The sequence below is a fragment of the Musa acuminata genome, chromosome BXJ2-10, assembly GCF_036884655.1.
Source record: "Musa acuminata AAA Group cultivar baxijiao chromosome BXJ2-10, Cavendish_Baxijiao_AAA, whole genome shotgun sequence".
Classification (NCBI taxonomy): domain Eukaryota; kingdom Viridiplantae; phylum Streptophyta; class Magnoliopsida; order Zingiberales; family Musaceae; genus Musa; species Musa acuminata.
In genome coordinates, this window is record NC_088347.1 from 25,325,721 (window position 1) to 25,342,951 (window position 17,231).

A 17,231-nucleotide genomic window follows, 5' to 3' on the forward strand; every position below is an offset into this window, starting at 1 on the left:
AGTCTTGTATAACAAGGATCATGACTTAATTTATAGTAATCTTTGAAAAAGCTGTATATATTTTGCCAGTGACGATATAACTTTCAGAAACTCATGTTAATAATCAAATTTTAGAGTACATCAACAATATCAGTCTGAAAACTACTTCAGTTGAACTTAATGCCAACACGAAGCATCCGCAACAAGCCACACTTGGGCAAATGAATGAGTATAACAATGCAAGTGTAACCAGAGAGTTTAGCAAATCTGTCATCTGGTCAACCTTGATAACAAATGTGACCAGGTGATGCACATTCTATGCAATAGCCGCAAGTTCCAATACCAAAATACTTCCAAATTTGTAGTCTCCAGCCACTGCCGTCTCCATGTCAGATGGAGTTCCAGTCAATATGTCATAAGAGCAATTGTTCAGCGGTTCCCAATTGCCATTTTTCGATCTTTTATGTCCGAATGAAGGAGATTAAAACATAACGTCCAGGCTGCATGCTGCATTATTGTGACTTCATGTATGATTGCAAGCTAGCAGACGGCGTGAACTTCAAATCATGTTCCATCTGACCATGTTCAGCACCGAGGGCAATGCTAGCCCAATTGGAAGATCGGTGCACAATCCTGGATGGAATCCGGTCACTGTCTTCGCCCCCAGATGCTTCATACCCATCACTGGTTGATCTTGATAATTGAATCCCCTTTGGTGCAACAGTGCCCGAGACAGAATGAGAACTGAGACGCTGTACTTCCTCAGCTCCTGACAAAGAGATGCGAAATGGATGTAGATCAGGTGAACCCAAACTGCTATCAGGAGAAGAAGCAACAACTCTAGCTGATGACATTGGCATGTTAGGCCTAAAAGCACTCCTGGCTTCAAGCTGTAGAGGTGCTAAACTGGTGGATGTCTCGGGAACCAGGTCACCAACATTACTGTCAGTTGCACTATCAGAAATTTTTGCAAGAGGTTCAAGAGGAAGGTCCACTGGAATCCTCCCTATTTTGTTCATCTGCCTACGGTTATCAGGCCACAAGACCATTTTGCCACTACTACTGCCAATACTACCATCTGTGTCATGCCCAAGAAGAATTTCTCGTCTAACAATTGGCTGCAGGATTTTAGACTTCTTCTTTGCCTGTGCAGCAGCTTTTGAAACTTCTTCAGCATTAAGACGTGCAAGGGTCCACGGGCTAATTTTCACTTTTCCAGCATTTCTCTTCCTGACTGGTTCCTCTGCCATCATCTTCTTGCTTATGTGATTCATGGATGTGCCAGTCTCTGGGGGTACAACATCAAACTGGGAAAAGATGGAACCTCTTGTCAATGATCAACAAGTAACACAAAATAAAAAGGAACAGAATAAGCTCCTTTCTACCACTTGAAGAACTTCTTAAGTTTTAGAAAACCATGTTTGAATTCTAGACTATATTATTGTTGAGAGACTCTTCAGTTGGGATTTTATGATGTTTATCAAACAAAGCATCATTTGCCTTCTCATTTCCATTCTTAAAGGTAGCATGCAAACTAAAGAAAAGCTATTCTAACAGCCACAGAAGCTATGTTGCACATACTAATAATGTGTATTTATACAATATTGTTTCCTTACTGCAAGAGCCATTAGATCCCCTGACGTAGATAAATTCTTCAAAATGTGGGCATAAATTGTGTTGCTTCTTAAATTAGCTGAATTGTAGATATATGCCTTCGAGATTGGCATTGCTTCTTGTAGCAAATCTTATCTTGTAGCAATTATCAATCAGGGAAATAATTATTTAAATGCATCCGGACTTCACAGTTCAAATAGGAGAAGATAATATTTCAGTTATCAAGAGACTAGGATTTAAGTTAATTAAGCTAAACCTACATTAATGTAATAATTTTTTTCATATGAAATTTCATAATATGCAATTGCATGGAATCCACATTATATTGGAAGAAAGATAGCATGGTAAACAAGATTTGAAATACATCTCTGATCGGCCAGAAAAGTGAAAGAGAAAAACCAGGTTAAATAGATAAATCTGCTAAAATTGTTTGCCAAAAGGTTTTAAATACACTTTTGTGTCTTTCTTTCTTCATTTTAGTCATCTTTTCTGAACAAGAATTTTTTTATAAGAAATTTCAGATAGTACCTGATCCTCCAGGAATAATCTTGGTGGAGTACACCATGCACCTCGGTGGAACGCATTGAAAGAACTGGCACTGCTTAGTCCAGTGAAAGAACTCACTTGGGACATCTGTGGACTTTGCGGTTCACCAACAGCATGTTGCTCCAGCTCCAGCTCCTGCTCCTGCTCCCTCAGAGCTATGATGTAATCATAGGTACTGATTCCCTGTGCCCACATCATTTGGAAATGTTAGCCATCATGAGGTGGTTCAAATTGATGATATTTCCAAGTCGTGGCTCATAAGTAAAATCGGCGACACAATATCATCCAGCTAATTGTTATTCCTGTTTTGTTCCTCGATGGCAGAGTTATTATGTTCAAATTACAAGTTGTAAAAAAGTTAGTTGGATGCTGAAGCAAACATTATTGATAACTTACCAAGTGATTCACTATAAAAAGTGAAACTTGAAAAATAAGATGTTGAAATGTAAATTATGACGACATCAAAGTTTTTGTTCAAGTTGGCCATAAGGAAATCATACAGATAATGAGCTAAAATTTCAAGATTCTAACTGCATAGAAATTTAGCAACTTAAGGATGTTACTTTGTTCTCATAACAAGTGCAAAACACATTTCTGATAACTTAAATCACCTTAGCAGGTGCATATAAGATTGATATCAGATCTTTCCTACCACCAAAAGGTATTCAACAGATATTTGTGAACTAGTTGATCTTGTGTTAAATCATAGTGCATTTATTCATTGCATGGTCAATAACTATAATATCCAAATAGCTCCATCTGTATTTTGAAAACATAGAACAAAAAGCACCCTTCAGCTAATTACAAAAAAAGTAGATGTCATATATAAGCATATAATTAGGAGCAAGGGCAAAAAAAAAGTATAGTGCTTTGTCCATATGTATGCATGTGGAACCATATTGCAAAATCTGGTCCAATAGAAGAAAGAGAATTAAGCAATCATTTACCTTTTTTATTAGAAGAATGTGGAAAAACAAAAGTTGTGCAAGTGGTAGAGTGGCAACCATAGCTAAGCAAGTACAGGAAGCCTGCAAATTTAGAATCACACTATTAGACAAGGCAAAGTCTAGGAGAGTCATGTTGTTAGCCATGTTTACTCAATTCATACTCCAAAAAACTATTGACTATAGCAATTAAATGAATGGTATGGTCCAGAAAAAAAAAAGTTGTAGACTCACCACCACAACAACAAAGGGTACTAAAGAGAAGCTGCTTCCCAACTTTGAGATGATTTCGGCAGAGAAATGCTTTCGTTCAAGGAAACAGAAAATCAGGACTAGGATCCCAATCAACCACTGCAGAATAAGCTGGCCCAAGGTGGACAAAGCATGGAGACCTGTCAATAGTCAATCAGAATGAACAGGACCCGACATAAAATGCATGCTACATATCAGGTCCATGGTGCAGTTTGTAGTGTTTTCTGAGGTGACACTAGACACACTGACAAGAGCATCTAATGTTCAGACAAATGGTAAAGCTCCTTACGAATACCAACACTGATTACTAGAAAAGGACTTGTGCTTACCAAGAGAAGAGCAGATGCCATGAGGATGAAGAACCTTCTATAGTTTTTTCTTCCTATACAGTTATTGATCCACTACAAGATCATGACAAGATATTTAATATTACACATCACTGTAAGAAGAGAAGAAAGAGTTTGAAGGTATGAAAAGCCTCACCCTGCAATGATGATCGAAGCCATCAACACATTTGTCACAAACTCTACAGTGCTTACTATTCTTTAACACCTGCGGAATGTATAGCCCAAAATCAAATGAACGAGGAGTCAAATTACCGGGAAGTACTTTTGATTATCATTGTCATGAAAGGGATGTGTGACTTCTCATGATGAAGTAATCGTTCATCCATCTCAAGGTCCTGATGTCAGCTTTGTATCTGTTGCTTTCTAGATAATTAACATTACGTTTCATCAACCATGGCTGGTTACAGAATCATCTTAAAGCAACCTAATTTTCATGACGTTATTATGATATACCTTCTTAATCAATTATATGAAAAGAATCATTCTCGTTCTTATCTTCAACTTTGCTTGTTAAATTGTTTAATTAAATATTGCTAACAACAGAGTGCGCAACTTATCATCAACAATTATATAATTTCTTAATTGATGCACAATCCTAACAATGTAAGTGGAAAAAAGTGAAGAAAGATAATATGATTAAGCAGAAGGGATAAGAAAAGGTGATAACCATAGAGGTGAAAATTTTGGTCATGAAAAGCTCAGGCACAAGACAAAATGGCAGGTTTTGTCTTAACAGAATATCAAGTATTAAGTTATCCAGAAAATCCACCATTAGAACTTCAATTTGAATTATTTATGAGGGCATAGTTTACCACCAGCTATGGAATCCCTAAATTTGCAAAGGATGTAGCTGAAAGCGAAGAAAAAATTTGATACATAGACTGGACACTGAATGTCAGTACACATGCAACAATTAAGAATTCAAACATAAGTCTGAGTTTACTAAATGCTTTCATGTGTAAACCAGGAATGAGATGATGGGTCAGTATCAGTTCTCTGCAACACAGCATGCATAACTTCCTATCACCAACTCTGATAAACACAATCACTGGGGAAAATAAATACATGTTTGATGCCAACAACTATCGATTGAAGTAAGAGGCGAAGGCAGATTACAGTGTGGTGACAAGCCCTGAATGCTTAAAGAATCATCGGATCTGAACATAGAGAATTAAAGTGTCCTTTATTCAATGATTTTCAACTTTATTTAGTATTTCAACGCACAAGAGATAAACAACAAACCAAATGAAATTGATCTTAGCAACTTTAGCAATATGACTAGTAAACTTATTTCAGGAGAATGTTCAAGGAAGAAGTATAATGCAAAAGGATGGAAAATGACATGATTTTGTATATTTTTGCATTTTTGACATACCTCAACTTCACATAGACTGCAGTAGAACATCCCTTCCTCACCCATTTGCTGTTCAGAAGATTGCTCATGTGATTGACACCAGTTACACATACAAGACATACCACACCAGCTCAAAAGAACAGCCAAGCAAGGTACACTGTTGCAAGGCAATCTCTCACTTTCATGTTTGGAATGTAATTCACCCCTGGTATAAACAGAATCTTTGCTCCCTTCAAATTGCTTTTGGGCTGTTGTTTCAACATTTAGTTGCTTTGTTGAACCTTCTTGCTTAGACTCTTTGGAAAGAATCTGTTCTCTGCAGCCCTCTACTTTAAGATTCTTCTTACATCTGAAAATACCAGGGTCACCAGGATCTGTTGCTGCACACCAGACATATAAGCAGAAGACACATGTAACCTGTCAAGAAACACCAAAAACATCATTATCTCTATGTGGTCAACTCTCTCTCTCTCTCTCTCTCTCTCTCTCTCTCTCTCTCTCTCTCTCTCTCTCTCTGTGCAATTTGATCTTGAAAAAATAAATTGTATGAAGTTTTATACATCTTGAGTCATGCATGGAATCATAAAAATTTTCGAATAGCATGGTTATCTACCAGATCAAAACTTATAAGAGACTAGACATATTAATTTCATATAAAAATCATTAAATAATTAACCACAGATTGTTTGTTAAAGAGCATTATACACCATGCATTTTCATGTTGTGCAGGTAATATATAGTAGGCTCTGGAACAGTATTTAGTCAAGAAATTTCTGGCTTTCTAAAAAATATTGCACAAATTTTACATCATTGAACATATTCCAAAGTGGTTAAAGAAACAAAATCAACATGCAATGCTCAATCCTGTTAATAACAACAGAATCAAGCAGCCCTGTTAAGTATGCAAAATGTAGGTGCCATGATGACCAGCCATCTCTTCAGATTTACTCTGTTTACGATCTTGATGTCTTATGCCATTACTGTGTGCATCCTTTAGACTCCTCCAGAGATACTAGATACAGTACCTTCTTACCAAGTCCACTGGTGGCTAATGTTAATGCACTTTACAAGATGCTAGATTAAATTCCAAATGACCAAATGTCAAACAAAATAAGTTTCATAGCAAAGCAAGAATGAGAAAGTTGATGAGCCTAGCAACCTTCTAGATATCAATATCTACCTTATGCAACCCTCTTACTCGGTTTCCTCTTATTTTACAAGAACAAGCTGCAGAAAGGTACAATGCTGGCCAAAGAATCACTCATGCTTTCACTAATGACCCAATTCTTAATCTCAAATTAATGGTTCCAGAATCAATCAAGGTTCCTGTACTGTTCAAATTGGATATACATGTAAGTTTAAGAGATTTAATTAGCTAGAGCATTTACATCTATCTATTTACTGGTTCTCCAAAGCTTTTTAACATTTCATGCCATGCATCAAGAATAACTGTTACACAAAGTGCATTTTGGACTAAGACAATACGCTATTGGTTTTTTTTATCACTATTATAAAATCTATCTATGAGGAGCTAGTTACATAGGTTTTGTCCTGCAGTTCACCCCTATACAGTTGAGAATGCTAGAGCAAATTAATGAGAATTACAAGAAGTAAAGGAAGAAGAATCGTACTTTAGAGAACAATTTTGGGGAATGCCCACATTCTTTCTGGTCACGTATCATTCAACCTATGCGACATGAATGTATATTGCAGAGACCAAAAAACTGATGCACTTCAATGAACATAGAGGATGTTCAACAAATCCCCAATGAAAAGTAGACGAACATTGTACTAAAATCAATGGAACAATCCAATTTCTTGGTGGAGAAAAAGGACTGAAAGTCGCACAGAGATAGGTACAAAATTGTAGCATTCAAACAAAAGAAGATGAAAGCAAAGGTAGACACGGATTACAATGGTGTTACTAGAATGGCGTACCAGGGGAGTGTAAAGCCCCATCACCACATACTGAAACGGCTTTGTCGGAACAAATGGGACAAAGAACACATAGAAAGCAAACCCCAGCGCCAGAAACACAGCTATCGCCACCACCTACAGTCACAAAAGCACGTCAACCGCAACGGATTCCGTCGAGGCAAAGGAAAGAGAAGGAGAAAAAGGACAGCAAATAGAACATGCCTGAAGAGGATGATAAGGAAGTTGCCACCCATGTTTCCTCATTTCCCAGCTCCTGGTTGTAAGGCGTGGTGCCGAGCAGCGATTGTTGAAGATTTTGGCTTGGAGAAACCAGAATCCACGCAAGAAAAATGGGCAAGATGTGTTCTTTCCCACTAAATATCTTTTCTCTGTGAAAAGCAAATGGATGTGGCAACAGCTGCGGCTGCTGGGAGGAGGAGGAGGAAGGAAGGGGGAAGGAGGAGTGTCGCTTCAGGAACCATACATCCAGTGAGGCTCGGACGTCTGGGGAAAAGCATCAAGATTGGGTTTCTCTTGTCCTGTGAACCTTTCTTCCCAATGAACGAAAGATCTAGTTGGTGTGCCTGAGGTAAAATAGCATCAAGATTGAGATGATCGCTGGCTTGGATTGTGCTTCTTTTACCCTTGCATAACCATATAATTACCTGAAACACATGCCCTTCTCCTCAGGTAAGAGGTGGGGCTTGAGGTGAGAACAGATGTTGAGAGGATAGTGTGGTGTGGTTCCCTGTTGGCATAAGCCCCCCTTCAACAATCTCTCTCTCTCTCTCTCTCTCTCTTTCTCTCTCACGCGAACACACACACAAGTTCTTGGGCAGCTGTGCTGCTTTGGTCAAAGAAGATGGACAGAGCTGTCATCTCATTTTGTATAAATATGAATTGGATCCTGATGGCTCGAGGAGCACTAGTCCCTACGTATCAGCATGTCACCATGCTTTTGGCTTAGCAAAGAAGCCAAATCCACCATTAGCAAACCTCTGGAAAAGGTTTAAGCACCTAAAAGAAGCTGATGTGAGTCCAAGCTTCAGCCAGACTGGTCCTATTTTGCCCACCTTTTCCATGTAGATAGCACCAAAAAGCCTGTAATTGTGGAAGACTTGCTGCTGGTCATGGTCCCCTTGTGTTTGTCCTGGTACCAATTGGCATATTGTAGTTAGTATTGGGTTATTCTTCAATCATTTGAGAACAAATACTACAGGGATGACTTTGTATCCCTGCCACTGCAAATGCCTATTCATAGACATGACTCCTCTGCCAATCATGCATGTCCCCCTTAAAATAGTGGAAAATTGCGAGGGATTTAGAGTTGTTTCCGTGTGTGAGGCTCTACATGCATCCAGCCATGCTGCAAGTTGAATCCTGGAATCTCTATATCTGAGTTCTGAGATTAGCAGAGAGATGCATTCTTTGAGAATGTGTTGCTGGAAAGAGTACAGAGAGAGGGGTTATGGCCTTGTCTTGGAGGAGAAAAGAACATGAGGGTGAGTCTTATTCCATTCTTGGCTGTTTAGGCCTCGGTGAGCTGTGATTCTTGGACTCTTCTTGTCAGTTCTTAAAACGCATCTGATGAGTTGAGGACTACAGAAGCAAGGATACCTGTGTCTGAATTCCCTGTCTTCTACTGCTATCTGACAAAGCTGACTTCCCCACATTAATGGCATTTGGTGATCGATTTCTGACAAGTGTGTGGTAAATACATGAAGAAAAACTGGCCAGAAAGAAGACAGACACATCTCAAGAACTTGTGCAATGACCAAGGAAAAGCCTTCTGCTGAACTTGAGGATATTATGCTGATCTTTCCTTGGTGGGGGCAAGAATGTGTAGTGGTGAGAACTAGATGATGATGTATCTTAAATACAAAATTAGAGATTTGGGTCTATCTCATTCATCCTAAAACTGGAGAAGGTCTCATGTATGAACCACTCAAACAAGACAGAATTGGTACTCTGATTGGAGTGGGCCAACACTGATGGTCAACATTTGTGCACTCAGAGGACAGACATGGCTGCAGGTTGACCAGATCCAAAAATCATTAATTGCTGCACTTATGCATCACATAGACAACTTCTATGTCAGGCACTCCACATAATTCTTTGTCCAAGTTGCTCTGTTAAAGGACCCCCCCTTTTCTTGAGCTTATTTTAGGCCTCCACTTTCATGTAAGTCAAGAAAAAAAGAGCATAGAAGTATGCTACAGCCTGATGGAGATTACCTTCATTTTCTTTGTCCACTCTAACTTTACTGAAATCACCAGTATTTCTTTTCCCTCTTCATTTCATTAAACACTTCAGTCACAGAAAATTTAGATGTGCTGTACCTTTTGCTTCTGTAAATATTTTTTAGAGGTTGGAAGTTTACTTCTACAGCTTCTTCAGGAGATAGAAGGAGAGGAAGAAACTTTAGCATCCAAAACTCTCGAGGATAATATTTTTTTACTTTAATTATTTGATCAATGACGATGAAAGATTTATGTAATCGATTTCAAATAATTAAAACTTACGATTCTATTATTATTATTGTTGTTGTTGTTGTTGTTGTTGTTGTTGCTATATTTGATCACTGCCATCATTCCATCTAAAGGCTCAAGTCTTGAGAGGAGATTCTGTATGATTTGACAGCCTTAACACTGAATTGCTCATCAGTCTTCTGCATAGGCTTTAAGATCTTACTGGCCGACAACAACAACATACTTAGTAGTGTTCTTCTTTTATTGTTTCGAAGAAGAAATGGCAGCTGAAGTTGGACAGTAGTAGTCTGGAGGAGCTCAAGTCATGTGATGCTAAGTAGAACAGGTCGTATGGTTTCTCGAGTCCAACCCCTACTTTTTCACGTGAACAGTGTAAAAAAGTCCAAACTATTAAAAGACTCTCATCTTCCGATCTTTTGTTATTGTTATACTATTGCTATTATATTGTTGCATGAAATTTTTGATGTGAGTTTAATGCTATCTGTATTGGATATCATCTATATACATCACATGACACACCAAACTTACCTATAATAATATATGAAATCTTGTTATTTCACTGGTTTTCTGGAACAGTATATTTGATTGTTTTTGTCTTTTGATGTAGCGTCCTATTTCACAGAGATATCTGTGTCCTGACAACCAAATCACCAATTGCTCGACAAGTTGTAGTGGATGATTGTTTCTTATCCAAATCTCATACTTGTCGATGCTGCAGATGTCCCAACAACAACTGGTGGCAAGCTCATGGAGAAACAAAGATGCAAAGATGGATGAGCAGGAAAAAGAAGGATGCAAAGATCCCACCACCCAATCATGTCAGCTACCTCAGTGGTATGCTAGTTGTTGTATGGCCATTGCCAACTAGCTCACAAAGACAACAGCTGGGTGAAAGTGAATGATGAACCTGTGAACCATTGAATAATCTCATCCAGAAAAAGGAGAACAACCCTCAATTGATGGAAGAAAAGAAAAGGCAAAAAGCTTGGGTTAGCACACCATGTGAGAGAAAGCATGGTTTCTCCATTCATGTTGAACAATTTTGCTCATGCTTATTTGGTCTCATCAAAATCTAAGTAGCATTAGTCTCATTGTTACAATGAAAAGAATATGATTAAAACAGGTCTAATCGTTCTGCTTTATTAGCCAAAACAATAGCTACAGAGTGTGGAAGCCATTACTGAATCATGTACTCTTGTATTTCACACAGAAGAGAACAATACACACTTTGTTGTTCATGGTGATGTATATGCAAACAAATTTTATTAAAAACCTTTTTGGGAGCTAAAATGAATACAGAGATTGAATAATATCACCAAGGACATTACCAGATAATGTAGGAGGATGGCCTTCTAATTAACAGCCCCGCCAAATGAAGACCCTTCCACATCTGATAAGTCTGAGATTACTGCTGGCTTGTTGGTGTATTATCTATCCATCAGTAAATCCACTTAATACAGTATACTGTCGCATGAGCTTCGGTTCAGATCTTGAAGCAAATTCCAATAAACTAAGTGATCTCATGTTCTTCTTTAAGCTGCAAAACTGCAACTGGTCGCTGATCGTTATTTCTGAAGTTGGTGGTCCTAAAGAAGCCTTGGTTATTAGATTGCACAGTGCTGGAAGCGGCACCAGCTCCTGCCATGTTATGACTGCTGTTCCTAGCAAAGGGCACATCATGATTATGTTTCCCCTCGTATGTTGTTACGACTGCTTTGGGGTCTGTTGCAGCTCTTTCAATATGCTTCCTGACATTGCATCCGTGATAAGTGCATTTGTAATAGCTCCTGCACATTGAGATGAGATATATCAAGTTCTGCATGGCATATGCTATAAAATACATTTAACCAAAGATGTAAGATTAAAAGTGAACAAGAACTTTAGACAAATTCCACAACATTAAGATCTTACGATAAAAATGAACATCATCATGATGACAACGCTTGAGCAAGCACAAAACACGCATGTATATAAGTTTAGTCAGGAGATCACAATTCTAGGACCGATGATTTTGATTTTCTAAAACCAGGAACCAAAATCAAATTGGCAAGGGTCAGTTTTGGAATCGGAACCAGAAGTTCTGATTATGGTTCTAGTTCGAACCAGCATTTTTTTTTTTATTTAAAAAATAATATTTTTTAAATAATAAAAAAATTTAAAATTATGAAAATGGTGGTTTGACCCGAAACCAAAACCGACGGTTCCAGTTTTCCAAACCTAGGATCCGAAACTGAACCACCCAGGATAATTCCAGTTCAATTTAGAACCGACGAACCATAAGGTCGGTTCAGTTTCGATTCAAACCGATCCATGGTCCGGCCTATACAGTTTTTTTATCATGATAGTGTAGTCTCTTGAATATGAAGCCAGATTTTTCAATTCAATCAAACTCACTTGTGTTAGGTCTTAGTTTGCCAGTTTCTCACTAGGAAAATTCTATCATATTTATTGAAGTACCATTATTAACTCGTTTTTATCAAATAAAAAAGTAAATATTGACTTTGGCACTTCCGTCAGGTTCATGCTGATTCTTCAATTGACCATCATTTAGGATTTAGAGTATGTTTATTCGGTTTTAAGATGCAAATGTGTTTCTTAGAAGGAAGATCAACACCATTTAGCTTGTTGAACATTCAAAATTCTGTAGCCAAATAAAATTCTAGATGAGAGGAAATCCTCAAGTTGGTGCCAAAGTGCTATATTATTTTTCACCAAAAATAAAAAAAAAGAGTATTATGTCATAAAGACAAGTCACTTGGTAAAAAAAAGTAAAAAAGTCAAAACGAATAAGCCACTTTGGATCGAAATAATTTTAACTAAAGGCAAATTACCCTCTGTCAGTGACCCAGAATAGTCTGAAAATGGGTTTAATAGTCTGGATTACGTCCAGAGCACTATATACTTAGTTCAATTAGCTCAAAAGCGAAATATGGCAAGTTTACACAACATCTACCCCAGAATAGTTTATGAACAATGAGAAATTATAGCTTCACAGATACTATTTGTTGCAGTTTGCACAATAGCAGGTTCATGATATTATATCTCGGTTGATCAAGACCGACAATAGCAGCACAGTAAATTGTGACTTGTCAAGTCTTTAGTCTCATACCGAGTATTTATTGTCATGTTTATGATTTATGTCATTACCATCCTAAATGACCACCTAGGCACTTGAGGAGAAAATCAACATTGCATAGACCTGTATATGAAGAAAAGCATATTGAAGTGCCTAGTTCATTGAGAAGGCCAAATGGAGATAAAAATGACATATAGATAAAGAATAACTTGAAAAGGAAATGTAGAAGTTCGAAAGAAACCTTGAAATCATAAAAAGATGTACATCTGTATTGTAATATCACTCGATAGTGGAATGGTAAAATTGAAGTCCGGTAAGTACCTGGCATGGGATGGCATGAGAGTGTGTGAACAAGATAACGATCGGATGTGAACCCTTGGTCCTACGTCCAGTATGCACCATGTTTTACAGAGTAAATGAAGCAATCCACTATAGGAAAAATACTTGAGGACATAGGCTAGACTGTGATAGAATAGTATCAGAAGAATCGGCCGTAATGACATGATAATTGTGTAGTCTATGCATCCAGGTCTATCATATACAAATAGAATCCTGGTACAGTGGATATAGGACATTGTCTTATTACTACATTGATGAAAATGACAGTAGTAGGGTGGATTTTTTTATTGTGAGATCCTTGGCCTTAATAATCTAGTGCTTTTTCTCTCCTTAATAAATACCTCATGTGCATAAATCACTATACAAAGGTTTGTCATGCCAATTGGCACATGTTGAAACATACCATGATCAAAAAGTCAGCAGACTCCATATATACCCATGCCAAAGGCACCGATATATAGCTAGGCCAACTATCGGCTTGTGCCTGCTAGCACAAGAGTGTATTGACCAGCATCATGCAACTGTACCATGATGCAATCTTTCCCATGGCGTGCCACAAGGTGCCATGAATTTGCAATTCAACACTAATAACAATATGCAGTGCACATTTTCATGAATTTTGAATATGAGGATAAAATCTCAAATGTCAAGAAAGAAGGCTTCAATCAGCATATGCCATACAAACAACTGCAACTTTGTCAAAGAAAAATAGTAGAAAATTGTTAGACTAGGTCCTACCTTGGATTGGGATTTCCTTTCACAACTTTCTGCCCATACTTGCGCCACCTATAACCATCATCCAAAAGATCAACCTCGCTTGTTGTCTGCACAACAACCTTAGGTTCTGTTGATGTTGTTTGTGAAGAAACTGACACACTCCTATCAAACAGCAGAAATTTTCTCGTGAAATAAAAAAATTTATAAGAATGATAATTTTAATATATTCTTACTGCTTACATTCTTTTGGCATCAGCATCGTGACCATCCCTTCCATCTTTCTGAATTTCAGATGCTTCTTCCCTATCACATGAACCAGATAATTGTTGAGGTGCACTGTAATCAGATTCTCTATCTCTTTTGGAAGATGAAGTAGCAACAGTCATGCCACTTGATCTCCTGAGATTCCCAAGATGACCATGAGAAGCTGATTCAGATGTAGTAGGATTGTTGACACTTTCAGTAATCCCATTTGACCCACTGTGAAAAATACCATCTTCCTTGGATCGCTTATTTAGTACAGGACGTTTATGATTATGCTGACCCTTATAAATTATCTCAGTTATTTGACCATCTAAAGAATGTTCTACCTTTTTCTTGACTGGACAATTTGAATGACTGCATTTGTAGTAGCTCCGAGGATATTCACTGCCTTTTACCATTTTCTGGCCATATTTTCGCCAATTATAGCCATCATCTGCAGGTTTATCAACTGTTATGGCCATAGGCTGAGATATTTGATCAGAATGAGGGACTCCAGCAGATTCATATGCAGTACTGTTTGGCTTTAGAGTAGAAATCTCCTGGATTGGATGTTGTGATGATGAAGTTGCCACAAATGTGGATGGGTATTCTGCCTGACTCAGCATGAAGTACTGAGAATGAGATGGCTGGGCTGTGACTTGAGCTAGAGCCTCTTGATGAGACACTCCAAAGGTACCCTGTCAATATCCGAATTGGATGTGATGAAACCAATAATAGGAGTTGTTATGGACCATGGAGTTCTATATAACCAAACTCTGACAGAAGAGCAAATGCACCATGATATTTGACTAAGACCTCATTTCTAGGGACAACCCTGAGGTGACTTGCACTTGACTAGAATGGAAAGACAATATGTAAATAGTTTAGTACAAAGAGTAATCTCTTTATTCTCTAAAGCAAGACAGTTTATTGGGGAGTACACTAATTTGTGGGCTGGTAGGTGCATGACTGAAAAGACTGCAAGAGAGAGAGAAAGTTCTCTTAACCTATATAAACTAACTCCACAATCTAATAAGAAAATCGTCATTGGTTAGGGTGTGACACACCAGTGTTTCCCATATCGAATATGGGAGTAGAATTGAATTAGTTTAGAAGACTAAGATAAATCTATCATATTAACTTGGAACCATTGGTTCAATCTATCAAGTCAATACTGACCTAAAATTTGATAGTGTCTAGAGAAACATTATCCATGGATAGGACTAGAGGCATATCATGTCGTGAAGTTGGGTTAGACCACACGTGCATCCACTGATATCAGTCCGGGTTGATGTATTTTAGATCAGTGATGTAGGTCTATCAAGTTAATGTGTCAGTTATCTCATTGGATCAGATCTTCACATAGGGTACAACAAAAATCAGTTATAATTAAAACTGAAACACATAATAAAATTTACTAATGGAGGTTTAAAACGAGTTAAAAATGAAGCCATGAAGATTTTTAGCTTAAACTAGAACTTCACAATAAGTCAAACTTCACTCTTGAAACTTTTCAAAGCATGAAATATGAGTCCCAATTTAGTCAAGGTCAATCATGTTTCTTGCTACTAGTTGTTACCCCTACTACATCATGCTCGATCATGCCAATACCCAGCACAGGAATCAGGGTTGAATTCCATTCTGCCAAATACATTAAAGTATCTTATTCACAAATCCTCGACACTATTTTCAACCCATAGTCGGTATGTTCGGTAAGCAGAGCAGTTTTAAGACCAACTTGAAATAGTCTGATATTGACAATAATTTAACTTGATAGGAAACAGGATCTAGTGACTTGCTATTTGTGTTTCACCACAGATTCTTTGTCAAAGTAAATAAAATCTAATCCATTTGGTCTGCTGCAAAAATAGAAATATTTCTTATTTGGTAACAAGATCCCTTGTCTCGAGAGATACCAAAAGGTGTAATCTTACAACAAGCAACACAACATCAACGCATCAAGCTTGTTAACTCAAACGCCAAATCAAAGAAAAATATCATTTCCATCAGCCAAAAATTTATTCCTCCTTCCCAGGATAATTATTGCTATCATTGAAAGAGCAGCAAGAACAAAAATCAAGTTCAAATTGCTACGAAATCAGAAATTAAGATCGAAATTTATGAACCCATACCAGGCCGGACGAGAAGAACCCGGGAGAATCCAGCAAGCTCGCGGGGCTTAATCCTGGAGGAATCGCGAACGCCTGCGTCTGGCTCACTGCCAGGCTCGCCGGCCGGTTCTGCCCCAACCGAACCAATCCACTTCCGCCGCCTCCGTCACTACCTCCGCTTCCTCTCTCCGTCCCGCCGTCTTCCGAGCCACTCTCCATCACCTTCTCCTTCTCTTCGGTGATCCCCGCCGGCCTCCTCGCCGCCGACGCCGGAGAATTCATAGCTCCGACGAGCAGCTGAGTGAAGGAGCGGCACTCGGACTCGGGATCGTCCGCGAAGAAGCTCGACACCAGCGTCAACGGGCCGGGGCTGACCTCCGGGATGCCGCCGCCATGGAAGAGGCTCTCCAGTGCAGAGCGGGGTGGAAGCGTTATGGTGGGCCGCGGCGGCTTCCCTGCTCCAGCCGCAGCAGACGTCCCGTCTCCTCCACCTGCCCCTCCGCCCGCGCCGCTCTCCGCCATCCGCCTACCGAAACCAACCTCTCCCGTCCTCCTACGGCGTTCGATTCCCGGCAGAAAGGGAGCTTAATCTAATTCCTTGACTTCTTATTCTCCTCCTTTTACTTGCGAATTTTCTCTCTTTATTTTGGCTTCTTTTTCTTACATTTTGAGAAGAAAACACGCGACACACATTGAAGGATATAAACTCCCTCCAAATTTGAAGAAAAAAGGAACGTTGACTTTTCGGATGGTTCGATCGGCGCTTGCCAAGAGATATAATACCGCATCTAATGACTAAATTGTCCCCGTCTCTCCTCGACATTCCCAGTCCAGCCTACATCGTGTGGATTCACAATGGACCACGTCCGGCAATTCTAGGGTTCGAGGTGCGACCCAAGTCGACCCCGTACAATAATTAAGTGGCTCAAGCTTCACCAAATTGTACCAACTGGGACCCAAATTGACAAGAACTACTCTCCTAAGTACTTGAATCGATCCGAAACCTGACTCATATACTTGTGATTTCATCACGAAATCTCGTGCCTTGGTGTGTGGTTGTTTTCGGTCCAATTAGGGGAAGTTGGGTCAACTGCGAGACTTTGCCATGTATGGGGGCGGAGTTAGTATTGCAGCTCATCAACCAATGCGGAGTACGCTACTAACTCACCTAACCAGAAATAGCATCCGATGACTTGCGGCGATGAGAGTCTTCGCATTTCGCTCATCGTCTGCTTTCTTCCCGACCGACCGCTTTAAATTGAGTGCTTCCTGTCGTCGCTTTGTCAACGGAGGTAGATACACT

At 38.9% G+C, this 17,231-nt stretch overlaps 2 protein-coding genes across 2 annotated transcripts; both read right to left on the minus strand.

The window, feature by feature from the left end:
• Positions 1–77: 77 nt before the first annotated feature.
• Positions 78–7,811, minus strand: LOC135624638 (probable protein S-acyltransferase 22). Its single transcript, XM_065128461.1, has 10 exons — positions 7,619–7,811; positions 7,176–7,537; positions 6,975–7,088; positions 5,058–5,453; positions 3,819–3,887; positions 3,665–3,736; positions 3,318–3,446; positions 3,087–3,167; positions 2,122–2,322; positions 78–1,286 (listed from the first exon to the last, which is right to left on the minus strand). Exons 2-10 carry the CDS (start codon positions 7,215–7,217, stop codon positions 492–494), a joined length of 1,899 nt encoding a protein of 632 aa, XP_064984533.1. The 5' UTR covers positions 7,218–7,537; positions 7,619–7,811; the 3' UTR covers positions 78–491.
• A 2,808-nt stretch (positions 7,812–10,619) lies between these two features.
• Positions 10,620–16,672, minus strand: LOC135624641 (probable WRKY transcription factor 4). Its single transcript, XM_065128463.1, has 4 exons — positions 15,950–16,672; positions 13,815–14,515; positions 13,596–13,736; positions 10,620–11,229 (listed from the first exon to the last, which is right to left on the minus strand). Exons 1-4 carry the CDS (start codon positions 16,448–16,450, stop codon positions 10,953–10,955), a joined length of 1,620 nt encoding a protein of 539 aa, XP_064984535.1. The 5' UTR covers positions 16,451–16,672; the 3' UTR covers positions 10,620–10,952.
• Between the last annotated feature and the right edge of the window lie 559 nt (positions 16,673–17,231).